We start from the raw sequence: 17,992 nt of genomic DNA, 5'->3' as shown, positions 1-17,992 counted from the left end.
GGCCGCGTCTCTGGCCGGCGGGGTATAACCATGACTGCAGCAAACATGCAGGGGAAGGGGACATGATGTCTGGACGGTATTGGCTGCAGTTTGACAGGGGCATTTGTGACCACTTTGGGAGCTGCGATAAATACGTTGTGCTTGGAAATGGACTTTCTGGTTTTTTAGAAGAGAGTTGAAAGTTGACCAAAAGCTCGATGTCAAGGCCAACGCTGAAGTCTACTGTCCCAATGACACTGGACCACATTCAGCCAATTGATACCACGCTAGTATCCACTTCATGGTTTTACTTGAGAGCTCGAGAAACAGTCCGTCAACTACCTTACTTATTACCTCCACACAAACCTGGTTGAACCAACTTGGGGGTGTGAATTTTGGACAGAATAGGGCCATCTACCTACCATTCGAAATGGTCAGCACTCGATGCAATCAATCCTGCAGCTGCCAGTACAATATACTGATGTTGCTATATGCCAGGGTTCGCCAAAGAACGATGTCGACGCAAAGCCGCCATGTCATCCGAGAGCAGTGAGCGCCAGCCAACATGCCAAATAGACATTGATGCATTTGTGGTAACTAACTGAATCCTTTTTCAGTGCGCGATCCAAGGTGTGCTTACTATTTATTCATGCTTCACAAAGTCAAGGACACCAGACATAAAGATGCCGCTGACACCATCTCTCAACAGACTGCCTGACGCGGAACAACTACAATGACGCCAAGTGTCAAGACGTCATCAAGGCTCTCTACGAATGCTGTGACGCCTTCTACCAGAAGAATGGCGAGGAAGCTACTAGTCCAAGCTGTCCCAAGCCAAATCTGTTACGATTGAAGATGAAGCAGATGAATCAAGGGCAATAGATAATTCCAAGGGGGGTCCAAATGTACAATATCTCCAAATAAAAGTCGATATGTAACGCTCATCGTATACTATGTCCACCAGCAGGAAAAATTTGGTAACTTTTGTGAGGAGCGCCGAATCTATTCTAGGCGATCATTGAGCGCGCGAGAGATCCGTAGACCTGAACAAGCATTGAGAGGTCTTGTTCCGAGACTCTAATATGAATGCCGTGACATTGATGAGAAGAAGAAGAAGAGAAAAGCAAGCCGAGAAAATTGTGCCTCCATACTTTAACCAGACCCGCTTAGTTGCATATCTCACTAACAGAGGTTCCTTTGGACATGGAGGCTCTCTGGTAGGTTACAGTGGAACCAGACACAAACCGCGGCGTGTGGACGCGCTGTGCCGCCCATTCAGTGTTCTTTGCATTGACGCACGGATTTTAGTCCATCTGTTTTAGCGCCAACTTTTTTGGCTGCTTTGATCGAGGCTGGAGCTTGACCCATATCAAACTTGCAAAGACACTACACATTCCACGACGGATATCCCAACATAGCTGCACGAGCATCGCAACAGGGGCCTGTATCTACAAATTAAACCTCTCAGTGATCGCAGTCGTGCATTGTTGCACATAACACGGTCCCGCAAACGGCAGTAAGGTCATGTCGATGCCGGTCCGAAGCTACCCATCCGAGATTCTGACGGGTTAGCATTTGGCAAACAGGCAGGCACTCGACCAGCCCATCATCCGGCGCAATCGCGCAACCGACCTCCCTTCACTAGACGGTCCTTTTTCACGAACCAATTTGACACGTCGCGGTCAGCTAACGGCTTATCCTGGACGAGATGGAAGTTAGGAGGAGACAACACCACCAGCTGGCGAACCTGGCAACACCAGGGCCAGAGGTTGAGGAGTTTGCCAATGCCTTGGATGCTTGCTTAACAGCCGGTCTCAGCGTGCCGGAGAAGAAAGCTCGCATTTTGGACCTCCCGCGCAAATATCACGAGAATGCGATTCGCCGGTTAGCGCACAAACGGCCCAAGAGTGTACGGGCCGGTAGTGAGGATGTCGACATGGACGTTGATGAGCGATACAACAGCGGCGGACAGTCAGAGAAGTCGGACGAGATAGTGCAACTAGAAAAGGAGGTTGAAACATGGGATCTATTCCGTCGGCTGCTTCCTCTGCGATACGCCGATTCCTCCATTGAGCCTATGCGATTCTCGCCGTTTTCCGCTTCGAAACCCGCACAACGAGATTACGTGGGCGAATACCTGGAAACTGATAGTATTGCCATGGAACGCCGTGCTGTTCTTCAATGGCTGCAAACCAATGCTGCCTCTGGTCCGGACATTGACGATCTGGCCCGAAAGCTTCAGCAAAATGCCGACAGAGGAGACATTATTGCCCACGGTTGGCTGCACACCCGGTCAAAAATCAAGCTTAGGAAAAGCATGACGGCGTGGCCGCATCTGCTAGATCGTCAATCACCAAATGTGACTGCATCACATCTCAATGCAGATGGTGCACCGTTAGTTACCCATCTCGACCCAGACGCCTCAACCCGACAGGGTCGCAAACTTGAACCGCAGGATGAATACTTTGAACGGGCCATCTGGCTGGGCTGCTTCAATCATTTACGAAGAGGAAGCAGTCTAAATGACATTCGCGAATGGTGCCAGGAGAGAACAGAGATGTGGCGAGCTGTCTCCATGTCGGCGATGCCACTATCTGTCGACGACAACCAAGGGCCAGCGACTACAACTGACCCGTCAGCTCTGGCCTTGTGGCGAAGAATGTGCTTCGGATTAGCCAGACAAGGCGGCTCCTCTGACTACGAGCGGGCAGTGTATGGAGTGCTATCAGGAGACATCCTGAGTGTGGAAAAGGTAGCCCAGACGTGGGACGATTATCTCTTTGCCAACTACAACGCCCTGCTTCGATCACAAATCGATACATACATGCTGTCCCAATGCTCGTCAGGCGTAGCTTCAAACCTGACGCAGTCTTTCTCATCCTTTGACGCTGTGCAATTCCACGGCGACCAGGTCGGCATTGAGAAGCGGCTGATTGACTCGATTTTGTCAAGACCAAACATGGTGACGCAAGCCAGAGAGCCAAACAAGGCTCTGCAAGCATCATTCATCGCAAAGGAACTAGATCGACACCTGTTCGAACAAGGTCAAGTACTAACACGACGCGCAAATGAAATTAAGAAATCTCACCTCATTCGCCAGGGGCTAAGCGACAGCTACGATATTGTGGAGGAGAAGTTTTTCGATTCTTCACAGCACAGCGGGCTACGAATTATTGCCCACATATTTGTGCTCGTCGCCTTGCTGAAGCGATTTGACGGCCAAAATCACAGAATCGTCGAGCCAGAGTCCCCTCTGGATAAGGGCTTCATCCAAGAGAATATACTCGCTAGTTACACAGATTACTTGCGGCGCTGCAAGCTCCAGGAACTCATTCCGCTGTATTGTTCGGTCTTGGATAGCCCTAGATCATATGAAATTTTAGCCTGGAATGTGATCGAGGAACCTGATGTCAATAACCGCATCAAGCAGCTCAAGCTCATCAAGCACGCCGGAATAGATGTCCTGGCGTTCGTGGAGAGACAGGCAACCTTGTTATTTGAGGAACTGGATCATGATGCAACCTCGTTTGCTGCCGAGAAACTGTTTACCATTTTGGGTAGTGGCCCAGCCACTTCTCGACACGGAAGGCCCATTAAGCCCGACTTCTTTGGAGAAGAAGAGGACAAGGTTGATATTAAGGACGTGCATATGATACGATCACTAGAGTGGCTCCTGACGGTCGACGAAACTTGGCCGCAGGTGTTTTCTATTGGCACAAAAGTGTACAAGTTCTTCCTCAGTAAGTAGCCACCATGTGCTCATCAACTCGAGGGCTGTGTACATTGTACGCCTGGTGATGATGATACTAACAAGACACAAAAGGAAACTGTCGGTTAAACGCAGCTCGTCGCCTAATGCAAAAGGTTTCCTTCAGCGAAATCATGCGTGACATGACGGACCAAGACGAGGGAGACGTGGCCATGTATGACGACGTCGACTTCTGGGCTCAGCAACTGACACAGAGCGGCATCCGAAATCTGAGGCCAGAACAGGTCATGGCTGATGCAAAGAATTACCGAGAACTCGAGGCTCTTGTTAAAGCTCTCGATAGCCTCGAGACGATGGCATCGCTTGTCGTGATATCTGCCGAGTATGTTGAAACTTTTGACTCCGGAATGGGAAAATGAAGGAGGGCTAACGCAAATACCAGTGCCGACGCATCCAACCGGGAATTTTGGAGCGGTGTCGGCAACACTATCGACTCAACCAAGGAAAACATGCAACCCTTGCTACACAACTGGCTGCTGTCTGGAATTGAAGGTGTGTTTCAACTAACTTGCTCTGTAAAAGTTCTTCCCTTGTCAAGTTGGCTAACTAGGTTTCTACAGCTGGTGACGATGAACTCAAACAACTCCGAGAAGCATACCTGCCAGAGACGATTATGGCCTACGTCAGCGCATTACACTTTGCTGGGACAGGCTTGACACGCGACCACCTCCTGGAATGTATGGAGCTGGCTTCCGTTATTGCGGAGAGGAATTCCGATTTGGCGGTTGCGTTTGTGAAGGCCGGGCGAATGGCAGAGCTTGTCGAGTCATTTACAGCGTGTAGCAAGGCATTGGCTATCGCGACAGGAGACAGCAAGAGGCCAGTGGGCTCGGTCAGCAAGCAGTTGCGATATATGGGATGGTCAAGGGATCTGTGGTCTATTAGAAATTAGGGAAGAAGAGAGGAATTCGGGAGGCTGCCACGGTAGTTTTAGGTTGTTCTTGTACGGCATATCGCGGACGGAGGAGATATACCCGCATTGAGGGTCAGGACAGGCGCTGTTATAATGCGAGTAGTGTATTATATAGAACCAGCCATGTAGTATCATGCTAGCCACGAACTTTTGTTGCGCTTGGTACGGAACTATCTTCATACACAGTAAGTTTGCGATTATGGTCTAAACAGGCACATTACGCAGTATGTGCCATATATCTATTGTGAGGGTGGCGTATGCTCAGGTATTCCTAAAAGACACATGCAGACAGACATCAAGCAGCCAGTGTCAGTGTCAGTCGTGTTCCTGAGACGGCGCCACACCCAAAAGTGACGTCGCCCCACACAAGCAACCTCCAACGTCACGTCACTCCAAGCGGCACCTCCAACTCCATGTCCAAATTAAACATCACGACACAAAAACCACCACAAACCGCAATGTCCAGCTTCACGCCCGAGCATCACAGATCAACACCGCCGGCGCCGCCCCCCAAAGGCGGAAGCCACGACGTCAGCAGCATCAGCACCCCCACAACAGCATCATCACCACCTCCCCCGCCGCTGCCACGTCCCCTCCCCGACAGCCAAGGCATATCAGCGGCCTCGACACCGCCGCCCTTTACCGTGAGCGACCCGATTCCCGACCCTGGAGAAGGCTGGCTCCCAGAGGTCCTAAGAGACAAGTCGTACGTTGTTTTGTGTAAACCCCCCAAATCCCAACAAAGAAAGAAACCACCTAACACAATTTCAGAACCCAGGATCTAGCAGACATACTCGCCAATCCCACGCTTCTCAACGCCCTAGCCCACGCACCGACATCCTCCCACGACAGCACCAAAACCTCGCACGCGAACCTGTCCGCCGCGCTAGAGCAGAACACGCACCTTGCGAAACAGCTAGCCGGTGCGGAGGCGCGGCTTTCGCACCAGCGGTCCACGACGCAGGCGCAGCTTCTGGCGACGCATGGGCTGGAGAGGCAGTGGCGGCAGAAGCAGTCGGATATGGATCTTGCGCTGGCGCCCTTCTCCCCGGCCTCGTTGTACCAGCAGCTGTCGCAGGGGGTGCAGGAGCAGGCGCTTGTTTGCCAGGCCATGGAGGAGAGTTTTCTGGAGGGGGACGGTCGTGCGGGAGGGGATGGGGTGCCTGCGTCGGAGAGGGAGGCGATGGAGTGGGTGAGGCGGTACAGGGAGGCGAAGGTCTTGTGTTATTTGAGGCAGGAGAGGAAGGAGAGGTGGGATGAGGGGAGGGTTGGGGGTTGGAGATGATGCGTGGTTATGGGTTACGATTTATGATTTGGGTGTGTGTTGGTTTCGATTGGGATTGTGAGGGTTAGCTTATAGATGGGAGTTGAGGATGGTGTTTGTTGATATGGTACCCGGTGGATGAAATGGTTTGGAGGATTGTATGTTTGGAAACAGTTACTTCTCAAGGGTGCATGACGGGATGGAGTTATACTTTCTGTAATTTTAAACAAGCGCCTCACATTCAGTCTCTAGCACACACATGCTACAACAGAATCATCTAGTCGCCAGTCTTGGCCGTCGTTAATCATTAAAGAGTGGGGTAACTATCTGGCAATGCTAATATTACGATTCCTCTATGTTGTATGCACAGTTCAGCCGTGCAAGTCAAGACCTGACTCCATCTAGAAACGTCAGGGTAAGCACGACCAGGGCATCCGTTATGCCAGACAAGAAGTCATTTGTTTTTTTTTTCTTCTTCATTGCTTGCGATCAATGGGTATCATGTGCAAGTTCAAGCGTCTTTCCATGAACAAAAAGGGCCAGATTCACAAAAGCCACCAACAGTTATGCCAAGTTTGTTTCGCAGAAAAATAAAAGGGTCCGTGATAATAAACGCTAGCAGTGTGTTTTGTGAGAATCATGAGAGGGCACTGAACGGGCCGCGTTTCATATCTGGACTCCGAGGGCTGAGTGGCAAGGCGAAGAGGTCATCTTCGCCATCACGGGAACTGGGGTTGATGGGTGCCGGATCACCTTTCATAACGGCGTTCAGAGATACGGACTCGGTGCGGCCATGGGGACGAGGAATTGCAGAAAAGGAGGACACGGCAATGTCCCCGCCTAGTGGTGATAACGTCTGGGATGGAACGTCGACGCCAGTAAACGTATTTGCTATGGCTACATGTCAGCATGTTGTTTTCTTTTCCTCGCCAACGATGTCTTATATGGGATGTAGGGAGTTAACTGACCTGTAGGGCTGGGCATCAAATCTTCCGGCGACGTCGCCAAACGGAGGCCTTTGAGCTTATCTCCCAATCGGCCAGGAACAGGTGATCGAGGAGACATTGGTGCTGGTACCACTGGTGGAGGGAGGAAGTTTTCAATGATCCATTGTTTCTCAGTCAGAGCCATTTCGAGGCCAACACTTTCGGCATTGGCCCGCATCTCGGCGTCCATCTCACATTGGAGCTCTGATAGTCGCTTCTTTGCCCATAGGGTGTGCAAGACGCCGCGGGTGCCGGGCTCAACATCGAATCCAGGAGGGAATATAGCAGGTAGAGGTTTGACGACGATACTTGGTCGTCCAGGTGGCGTGATGGTCACGTTTGTGGGAATAGCCGCCTCTGGTGGTAGCAGAAAGTATACACGGCGCCGGGTGCCGGCCTCATCTTGGTCCGTGTCTCTGGCTGGAAGATATGTAGACTTTCCTGGCCATGAAACTTCCCAAACGGAAGCATCTGGGATGGGTTGATGGGGACTGGTGGTTTGAGCTCCGGTCTCTGGAGCGGCAACTGTGTTTGGCTTGGGGGCCAATTCGTTGGAGGGTGCATATGTGGCGACCTTGTTGTTGCTGGCGGTGGGGACAGCATCGGCACCAGCAGCAGTATCAGCGCCAGCATCGGCGGAGGAGAAGGTGGTGGTATTAGTGGTGGTGCCTGGATGCCACTCAACCATGAGAATCTTGGTGCCCAAATCGCTAAATTCAAATCTTGCCAGGTGAGCCGTGGCAATAGAGGCGGGCGGAGGGTCAACGGTGGTCGCTGAGGTTGACCCCGACGCACAGGCGGAGGCAGACGTAGAGGTAGACTCCATGGCTATGGCTGACCGAAGAGGCTCCGGTGATGGTTCCATCGTGGATATGCGGCGTGGTATTATTCGGCTGGCTCTCGGCGATGGAGTCGGACTGATTTTCCTGGGTCAGGGGAGAAGTAGCACGGCCATGGACATGGCGGCCGAGCGGGTAATCAAATCAGAGCCAAAGTCAGAGTCAGAGTCAGATCCAGAACCAAAGCGAGAATGAGAATCGGATGCGGCACGGAAATCCTCGCTGACCAACTGAGCCGGCCGAGGGCTTCGAGTATGGAGATTATACGCAGAAGCTGCGCTGGTGCGGAGAGAAATGGAGGGGCGGCCAATGTACAGTATGGAGTATACTAGGTAGTCAGGGAGATAGATAAGAACGTATGGAAGCAACTTTGGAATGAGCCAAACCAAATTCTTATGGCAAAGAGGGCAGGCAGAACAGGAGCAACGTGGGTGGCAGGACGGGGATAGGATGACATGGCGCAGCTGCGGGGGAAAATAATAAGAAGCATCTGGTCTGGTCAGTTTTTTTTTTTTCCTTTGGTCTTGGTCTGATTTTTTTGGGTTGCCCAGCTTCTCCTCATTTGTCTACTTGGCAGCTCACGCTTTCGTCTGGCGCAATCAAAGTCCATGTCTGGTTACCACGCTGCACATCTGAACTAACATTGCTGGGCCAAGAATAGAAATGGAGGGGAATTGAAGGGATTTGACATGGACGACAGGACGACAGGACGACCCAGACAGGGGCAAGGCGCCGAGTATGATGAGTATGATGCGGCTGCGAGGTTGTGATTGGAGCATCACGGGGGAGCTGAAGGCATGACACGGCTCAAGAGCTACGTAATAAATAACAAGACAGGAGGAGGCGACTGATGTGGTGATTGCGTGTTTGCATGGTCTGGTGCTTCTGCTTTTGCTTTTGCTGTTGCTGTTGCTGTTGCTGTTGCTTCTGTATGGCCGAGTTGACTCTCTATGGACTCGGAACATTACTCGAGCTTGGGGCTGGTCTGGTTCATTGACTGGGGATGCCTTGAGTCAAATGGAGGATCGGATGCGGGGATGAATCAGACGTCAACTCAACTGGTGACACCAGGGCGCCAAGTTGGGCTGCAAATCAATTCATTTATGCGAAACATGGTTCTGTACGGAGGAGCACCTTTTGGGCAAATCGCATCAATCACAAGGCAAGTTAACCTTAACCTATCCGTAACGGGAATGCCACTGCATCATCGACTTTGGAAGAGTATTGAGCGTGTCACTAAAAACCGAACATGAATCGATTTAACATACTGCCCCCGGTGCCGTCTTTTGACGTTATTATCTGGTGTGCTCGGCCCAATATGCGACCAGACCATGATTGGGAACAAGGGACCTGTCCTTGGTACCTAAGTACATACTGAAGTACAGTACAGTCTGCGACAAAAGGTATTTAGATATATCCAAGTATACACCAACACAGCTCAATATGCCTCAGCACACAACGCAATATGCGATACATTTCCTTGTTCAAATACTTTTGACCCCACAATGTATTTTTCACATACACCTCGCTTCCTAGCCGAACCACTATATCTGCTCAAGGGATGGATAGACCATGGCTATAAAAGGATTCACGGCACCGTATTTGTACACACTACCTAGGTATATAATAACGCCCGATATACATAAACTATCTACCTGCCTAGGTGGGCAACATATTTCATTAGACTTCGTACCTGCATCACTCTTATTTCGATGGCGTCAACCACAATCAAGCATTCCCAATCGCTGGCTCCTGTGCCTATGTACAGTCCCAAGCACCATACATTTCACATTCAATACTGGCCAGCTAACTGTGCTATCGACATCCGCAGAATATGCCGTAGAGCTATTGATCATTTGAAATCAATCATGCGCTGCTCGAAGCTCGACTTCTCGGAGTTTTGGACGGTATCCCTTGATATTGACATGGCTCTGTAGGGTAAGTATGCTATTTTTGGCGACTTTAGACCATATGCTTGCATCCACCAATCAACACGAACTGAACTAGACCAGAATCAGATGATAACTGAGCCAGTTACAACCGCCAATTGCTGACCTGCCACACCTGACCTGGAGCACCAATCCTTCTTTCTACGTGCACGCAACTTGACCATTTGCTCAATTGGTCAAACAGCCACCAAATTGAAGCCAGTCCGTCTCAATACCAGGGCCAATTTCTCCGTCCAGTACCGGGTATTACACCGAACACCGCTGACTAAATTTGCCATAGGTGCTCCGTATCCTCAAACCTTGACCAAGAGGCCCAAGCTCCAGCCAACTCAATCTTGAAGTAACCGGACCGATTTGCCGGTGGAGAGAATCCAAAAAACCAAAGTGTCAAACTATCTCCTCAATTCAGCCATGCACAGTACTCTGTGGGTATTGTCTGCTGCCTGGTGTCTTTCACCTGCACCCATATGCACATTGTACTGTGCAATGCTACATGGCCCTGTTTATTGTTCGTGGCCGAGATGCTACCGCTAGCACCAACCTTATCTCGGAACTTCACACATACGGAACACTTTCCCTGAGCAATCGGATCCATGATAACAATGCCGCCGAATATTTGACTTCTTCCATGTCTCTACTGGGGCTCTTCTTGCCGCTTATCCCAGAACCGCCGAGTATGACACCGGCCGATCCGGCTCTGGCCAAGCTTTCATGGGAGCTTGATAGGATTTGCTTTTTGCAATTGACCCCTTTTTCCAGACAATGCACAGTACTCCATACATAATTACATGATACAATATCATGTTTTGGGGGCATGTCTAATCTCGGTGCCGCTCTCCGATCACTTCACGGCTCAAATGCATGGATGTGCGATTCCGCCTAGCAGGGAACATTTGAGCGTTACTGCTACCAGCTTCGCACTATTCCCAGGTGCTGGCGTATCTTGGTATTAGTTTTCCATATGTTGTCAGTACTCATCGACAATATTGAACACCCCTGTCACAACATTCTCTCACACCTTGTCCTGTCCATCACTCAATTCTCGCACAATGGTTAGACTTTCTCAGGTGAGCCTCACTTGCATGGCATTATAAGGCTTGTATGCGGGCCAGCTCGGATGATGGAGCCGAACAATTCCAAACCGTGGCTGTAAATCGCTATCTGGCAAGTCATGACGACCATACACGCGTCCATGGTTGGTAAACGGCCCGGTTGGTGCTCCGTACAAAGGTGGATATCTACTTCAGGTCTCCGTAGATTCGCAGGGCCCCAGGATTCTGTTGTCCTACAGAGTATCCCGCGCAAACATGTAACCAACAATCCCGTGCACATGATTGATCAAGTAACCATCAAACTACGAAATATATGCTCTTGTGTTGAGATGTTGCGGATTGGCGACACAAGGGAGACTAGTAGGAATACATACGAGTATGTATCACATTGATACCGACCGTGCCTCACAATAAAATACGAGAGAGAGAACGTAGGTATGTGATGGCGGAACGGACGGACCTTGCATTCAGATGCAGTCTCATGATCTCACCGCTGGAAAGGGTGCTTCTAAAGGCTGTTATATTGTCTGCCGTCGAACAAGGCAAAGAAAGGACAGGGCCGGGCGACCAAACCCCGGCACCAGGGAACAGCTGGGAGTCGTTTCTTCTTGCCATGGGGTCAATAGCATTGGCCAAACACCTGAACCGGTCCTGGCAAAGTAGATGTCCAAGGGAGGTGCTGAGCCGCCATGAGTGTGACAACCAAATGCCAGTCATGTTTGCTCCAACATCTGCATAGTATTGACACTAAGACTCCCTTCCACAACCACAACGTGACAATAGTGTTCCAGCTTCGGTACAATCATGTGATTGGGTGGTGATGGAAGCGACACGAACGGTAGCGGAGGTGGTAGCTCAGCAGGAGGATGCGAAGCTGAGGCACATCGTGAGCCTAGAGGTATTGCGACACTGTGTGTGGTATGTTCTCCCGCTGCATGTATTGGTGGTTTTGCAGCACAAATTACCCGGAACTCCTCAATGCCCTGGTAATTCATCCATCCCGTGACTGATGTCGTCAGTCACGATGAGGTTTTCCGTATCATATCGCACACCCGAAGAGGAAATCGGGCGTCATGATTGTAGAGAGAGGCACGACCCGTCGTCGGGTTCTGGTCGGTACTCTGTTCTCCGCGCTAGAGCCACCAGCAAAGGTGCTCCATTAATAATTTTGTGGTCGAGTCCGTGACACTGAGTCGGCCCCAAATTCAAGTCACAGCACGTTGCAGTAGCATAGAGGCAAGGTGAGGAGGCTCGTATCGACTGTCGAGACCGGATATGTAGCAGCAATAAGTCACATCCCCACCTCATTCACGACACTTGACCAGCCCGTGAGGGTGGACGGACGGACGGTACGGAACTGAGCGCCTCTGACCACCCTCAAGCTGTATCTAGGAGTAGACGGATCGAGTTGAGACTGATCTGCGGATCTACCGATGGATTGCGTCAATGCTGCTGGAGAAATTGCAGGAAATAATGGTATGGTACGGACGATGTTGTAAGCACTTTGGCGCGATAGTATGGGAGTCCCTTGGTGGAAAATTGGTTTTCTGCAGAGGACGCTCCGTACCGCCTGCTGGTTAGGTTTCGCGGATCGACATCAACGAGACACGGGTCTTTGACTTCGGGTGCTGGTCTCAAAAACCACCGGAGAAGGGCCGGGGTGTGGCTTTACGCCCCCCTCTGGTGCTGTTTTCTGGTCGGGCTCCCATTGTGCTCAAAATCGAAATGGCGTTCTTTTTTGTCGCAACAGAACATGTGCTTGATTTGTACCCGTCGCGTTCTGCATGAGAGATATGGCCTCCTCATTCAATCTCAGCAGGTTGATGATGTGCGGTCGAGAGGAGGCGGAGCAGGGAGCGGACGGACTGGAACCAAGGGCAATTGACAATCAACACATACCTGCGAGTGGGAAGGCACAGACGGAGCGAGACCTGAGCTTCCGAAGTTGCTCCCCATCCAGTGGATCTTCAGCCAATCGACAATAGTAACCAGGCGGGATGAGATTTTGCCGCACTTGGCCCGGTTAAAGCAGGTGCCTGGCAATCAGGCAAATCAGACACACCATCGTCAATGTTTCTGTTCTCCACCACCATGCAACACGGCCAGCAAACAGAACCACGATGTGGCACACCCAACTCAACCATTGCAACAAGACTTGTGGTAGAGTAGATTACCAGTTGCACACGCAGACGCACGAGTTCAGGCACAGGCACTGCTTCTCTGGTCGCCGGTCCACTGCTAGGTCGCCAATGACCAAAGGGTAGACACGCATATCTGACAATGACGAGTGGTGCATTGATAAGCACGAGACAGCATAACAGAGCTATGTCGCTATATTGACGAATGCACCATTGCTGGGATCTTATTAACCACCATCAAGCATGTCGTGGTATCCAGCGTCACACTAACCGACTCTCGTCTATGGAGTATTGTTCTTGACAAAGCGCTTCGGCAGTTGGGATTTCGCTATCGTGGGAAATGAGTTTGTATTACGGCTTAGAGGACCGAGACCAGAGGCGAGACACTTCCACCTCACCATTATACCCTCAACCCCGCCCCGTGCCAATCTGTTGATCGGTGCTCCGTACTCAGCAGGAGAGACAGGTTTAGTGCTCTGTGACTTGGTCATTGGTTTATGCCATCCAAGCAGACCCGTGTCGTGGTCAAGCCAGACAAATGTTTTAGGTCAATTATCCGTAGTAGGTACGGAGAACGTATCGGATTTTTGAAGAGCAAACCTCGGATGAGGCGTGGCAGAACTCGTTCGGTTGAAATGACGGACTTGTCACCGCATGGGCGAAAGTAGCAGAGTCAATCATTGCTCCAGCGCAACGCATATCACTCCTTCAGCCAGAACCCCAAGAAAAGCCATCCAATACTTTTGGCAACAGTAACAAATGGTCTACCACAATGGGGGCACAATGGGGTTTCCGTCATTGCTGACGGTGGTTGTCGGTCCGGCTCGGCTAAATCCAACGGTGATATTGTGTTCGACAGACAAAAGCCAAAAGAAGATCCGTCTTGGGCGGGCTTCGAGACGGTCGCACTAAAGTGACTGACAGCCCTGGTCCACAAGTCTGAGTCCCTCGAATCCATCAAAGTCCATCTGGGCGTCTGGACATGTTGAGGCTGCAGCGGCTTGCGGGTTGCGGGACGATGGCTTTTCGCTTGCCTACTTTTGGCGTGCCTCTGGCTTATTCTGGCTCTGGGGTCGGCCCCCCCAGAAGGCCGGAGACACCGTGTGGAAAAAAAAAGAGATTCTGGTCGACGGAGAAAAGGGTGGGCGTGTGGAGCGGGAGTGGGCTGGCCCCAGGCCCCGTCGTTATCTGGTTCAAACAGAGTTGTTGGTGATGTCGTGATGCGCACCAGACAAGACTGCCCTGCCCGGGAACTGGACCATTGGCACCGAGCGGCGGACCGGGTTGTAACCTGCGACGGCGTCCTGAGATTTCAAAATTTAAAAAAAAAAAACAACAACAACAACAACAACACTCAAGTCTGGTTGCTGCAGCGCTGTGCGCCTGCTAGCAAGAACCAAAAAAGCCAAAGTCAGAGCCAAACATCGAACATCCAGATCCAGTGGCCCTTGAGAGGCTCGACACTTTCCCCATGCACCTTCAATGTTTGGTTGACGAGACAGACCGGACCAGACTTGAACATTTTGGGTCACTCCGCAAATGAGGCCGAAGGCCTCGAGGAGTACAGTAAACCCGGCGCCGCGCACTGTCTGGGCGACAGGCTCCCCCACGCAGATTTGCCTGCAGGGTGCTGATTGGCACAGTATCTTTGAAACAAAACACAGTGGCCGTTGGTACCTTCCTCCTGGCGCTCCACTATTAGGCCGGCCAAACGGCCGTTTCGACGAACCAGCGTTGGAGTCTGGGGTGGCAGCCCACGCTGGCCGTCCATTCTCCATTCCCTTGCCCTTCCCATGTTCTGTCCAGGTTCTGCCCACCCTCCACCACCCGCTCGCAAAATCCATGCCTGTCTGGGTCCACGCACCGCCGCCATGCCATGCCACTCACTCCATGCCATGCCCTGCCCTGCCTCGCCTTGCCCCGTCTCTTCCCCGTCTCCCGTCTCGACTCGAGCGTTTGTCGTATCTGACTGACGAGTCTGTCCTCTGCATCTGCGTCTGCGTCTGCATCTATCTGGTCCTGGCTGACCATTCTGCTCCCCTTCTGTCTCGATTTGCCTCTTGTCCCGCAATCACATCACGGCCTCCGTTGTCCTTATCTTTCTCATCCGACTATACCGTCCCTCGACTTCCCTTTCCGACATCCCGCTTTGTCCAGCCTTTCGTGTGCGCTCGACATCCTTACCATCATCTGTACAACTCGAAGACAGGACCAGGTTGGACTTGAGCGAATACATCAGCACCGATAACCAATCGCCTTTGTTAGAAAAGGCCGAAGACGTTCAAACCGTGGATCCAGTCACGCTTGCGACCTCGACGTCTCTTTCTCCTTGACCAAACCGACACCTTCGCCGTCTCGTCTCGCCTTCAATCGACATCGATCTCTCATCTTGTGAACGCCCCTTGAATTTGCTCTACCATCTGCTCTCAGCCATGTTAGGATTGCTTTGCCTCAACAGCGCCCAGCAATAGAGACGCCTTCTCCCTACCCCGAGCCGGCCGGCCTGGCCGCTCGTTTTTGATCATTCTTACCGTCACTCGCTTTCCATCGCAAACCTCAAAGAATATTTACGATGGCTGAGCAACCGCCTCGCGCGGTCGCCATGGACCCGCCTCACATCACCGAGTTCGCTTCAGAGCGGTACTTCGAAAAGCTTAGCCAGCTTAATGCTAGCCAACAACAACAACAACAGCAGCCACAGCAATTGCCTGATGCTTCAGAAGCACCAGCAACAACTACCCCGTCGAGCTCCGCCGCGGTAGCTTCATCAACATTCATCCTTCCCTTGAGGGAAACCAAAACCGTTGAGCCAGAGCCGACGAAGCACGTTGAACAGAAGAAAGACAAGAGCCGCTTCTTTAGCCTTCGCCACAAGGTATCCTTACTACATTCAAAGCCACATGCTGTCGATGTCGAGACACCCCTTCCGATCAGAGCCTCTACTGAGTCGACACGGAAAAGGTTTGTATTTCACCGCATTATCACGTCGCCCTTTCTCAATCTAACAAATGACCTAGTGCTGCTCCGTTCGATCAATCATTTCTAGCCCTTCCAAACGAACTTCAAGTTCAAATATTGTCGTCTTTACCTCTTACCGATATCCTCAGTCTGAGGCTCGCCTCAAAAACGTGGCATAGCCTGATTACTGCAAACGAAGCACCGATTGTGCGATATCATCTTGACACTCACATTCCTGCCTACGCTCTTCGCCTGTACCCGATTGTCGACCAGACGGAGATCAAGCTTCATTATTTATGTAGTTTGTGGCACCGATTGCACGTTGCTGCAAAGCTTGCACACCTCATGTGCGAGTGGATAACAAAAGAAATATTCCTGCGTCAATCGGAAGCGCAACAACTAGCATTTGCCCCCCAACGAGAGCGTATGCGTCGCCGACTAATTCCTCTTCTCTTCACCGTTTTCCATTTCTTTGAGACATATCGAAAGCTGCACCTCAAGCATATTGCGGACCACGATGGACATGGATTGAAGAAGGAGCCTTATACCCTGAACCCAATCGAGGCTGAGATCATGAATATGTATGACGACCAAACTCTGTTACGGGTCCACGAAGTATTCCCTCTGGTCATCTCTTCCTTCTGTCGACGGTTGCGACCTCCTACTTATGTGGGTCGTGTTGAGAGGTCGCTCCGAGGTTACCTACGAGACCGCCCATCTGACGAAATTCATTCCGCAATCTTGTGTATTGGTGGCTTGCGACAGGTAGAGAGGCTATGGGAGATCAAAGGCTACAACAATCGGCGGGCTGCTGTTGATGTGTGGCATAATTCCTTGACCAAGGACGGCAGGGAGCACCCCATGGAACCTCCCCCGGTCAAGTCACGGCTCGGTCTCAAGGGGTTTGGACGCAAGAAGTCAACAAGCGGCGACCGACCTGTGCATAGGTCATCATTTAGTGAGGCGTACGGCAAGACTAGAAGCCCCACAGGTTCCATCGACGCCAGCTGCATGGATACAGGTCATGATTTTAACTGGGTTTTTCATACAAGCTTGGCAGCTGATGTTCCTATGTCGGCCCTTAGCTACGAGGATGCACAAAAATTACTGGACGACACCCCCGTCCTACAACAAATATGGCTCACTACGGCTGAGGCTTTGATTCTTGACAGACGTATTGTGTCAAGAACTCAGGATATCAAACGAAATCAGCAAGTCATGCTGGACCTCATCCGCGAAGATGGGCTCGACGAAGAGGACGAGTGGTGGTACGGTCGGAGTAACCCCGATTCAGTTCGGCCGTCAGCTAGCGCCATAGATGACGATGCCGAGTAAAGGAGCAACCTACGGACGGATGGCGACCCCGACGACGACGACGTTATTTGTTCACATGCGTTAATTCATCGCGTATTTAAAAGAACCTTGAGCATTTACAGGCGTTTACTCTTTTCCCAAATTCACCAACAACCCTTTTTTCCCTTTCATCGTCTGTGACATACATATATCCAGCAGAGATGGAATGCGATGGATTGTCAGGGAGGGAGAAGCTTTAGGAAAGAGCATATGGAGGGAACTTGTTTGTGTTGGCTTTTTTGTCCTATTTATTTTTTAACTGGTTATACCCCTTCATGCTGGGCCATAGAAAGCCGGGCCGGGCACGCAGTTGGGATACATATTCCGCGCGCTGTGCAATTACTTTGTCGAAACGTCTCTTATGTCTATTATCATTTTCTCTGGGGAATTTACAGAGGGGCACGTGTAGAGTGCTGGTGACAATACAATACAATTCAAACATTGTAAACTTGAACTTTCATGATCTCACATCTTGTATCCTTGTGACCATAAACTAAAACTTCTCATATACCTAGGTAGTTAGTTATATTCTGCGCGATGCCTTTCGCAACATGCTCATGACTCTATAGATTGGTATCACTGTGCGTTTCAAAAGTTTTTCTCATGCATGCAATAAATAATTAAGAAGGCAGCGAGGTCCAAATCCGTTCCTCTTCAGTAATAGCGGACAAATTTTGTTAGTAAATCCCGCCGGGTGCACATCATATGAGCCGAAACAACGCCGAATCCTTCGAGTCCCAGCCCCCAATCATAAAGAAGATACAGAACGCTTGCTACCGTGGCGCCCCGGGA

General features: G+C 51.0%; 4 protein-coding genes across 4 annotated transcripts; 3 read left to right on the top strand and 1 right to left on the bottom strand.

The window, feature by feature from the left end:
• Positions 1-512: 512 nt before the first annotated feature.
• VFPPC_16177 (hypothetical protein) lies at positions 513-861 on the top strand (the record flags this gene model as incomplete). The annotated part of the gene is made up of 2 exons (XM_018293930.2): positions 513-546; positions 689-861. 2 exons carry the CDS (start codon positions 513-515, stop codon positions 859-861), a joined length of 207 nt encoding a protein of 68 aa, XP_018141518.2.
• An 826-nt stretch (positions 862-1,687) lies between these two features.
• On the top strand, positions 1,688-4,640 carry VFPPC_05516 (nuclear pore complex protein; the record flags this gene model as incomplete). The annotated part of the gene is made up of 4 exons (XM_018284700.1): positions 1,688-3,719; positions 3,803-4,070; positions 4,131-4,240; positions 4,309-4,640. The coding sequence occupies 4 exons, from the start codon at positions 1,688-1,690 to the stop codon at positions 4,638-4,640; spliced, it is 2,742 nt and encodes a 913-aa protein (XP_018141517.1).
• A 1,922-nt stretch (positions 4,641-6,562) lies between these two features.
• Positions 6,563-7,776, bottom strand: VFPPC_05514 (hypothetical protein; the record flags this gene model as incomplete). The annotated part of the gene is made up of 2 exons (XM_018284698.1): positions 6,563-6,816; positions 6,894-7,776. The coding sequence occupies 2 exons, from the start codon at positions 7,774-7,776 to the stop codon at positions 6,563-6,565; spliced, it is 1,137 nt and encodes a 378-aa protein (XP_018141515.1).
• Positions 7,777-15,461: 7,685 nt separating this feature from the next.
• On the top strand, positions 15,462-17,182 carry VFPPC_13853 (cyclin-like F-box; the record flags this gene model as incomplete). The annotated part of the gene is made up of 2 exons (XM_018291625.1): positions 15,462-15,850; positions 15,907-17,182. The coding sequence occupies 2 exons, from the start codon at positions 15,462-15,464 to the stop codon at positions 17,180-17,182; spliced, it is 1,665 nt and encodes a 554-aa protein (XP_018141513.1).
• Positions 17,183-17,992: the final 810 nt, after the last annotated feature.

Source organism: Pochonia chlamydosporia, chromosome 5, assembly GCF_001653235.2.
Source record: "Pochonia chlamydosporia 170 chromosome 5, whole genome shotgun sequence".
In the NCBI taxonomy this organism is placed as follows: Eukaryota; Fungi; Ascomycota; class Sordariomycetes; order Hypocreales; family Clavicipitaceae; genus Pochonia; species Pochonia chlamydosporia.
This window is presented reverse-complemented; position numbering and strand designations above follow the sequence as displayed.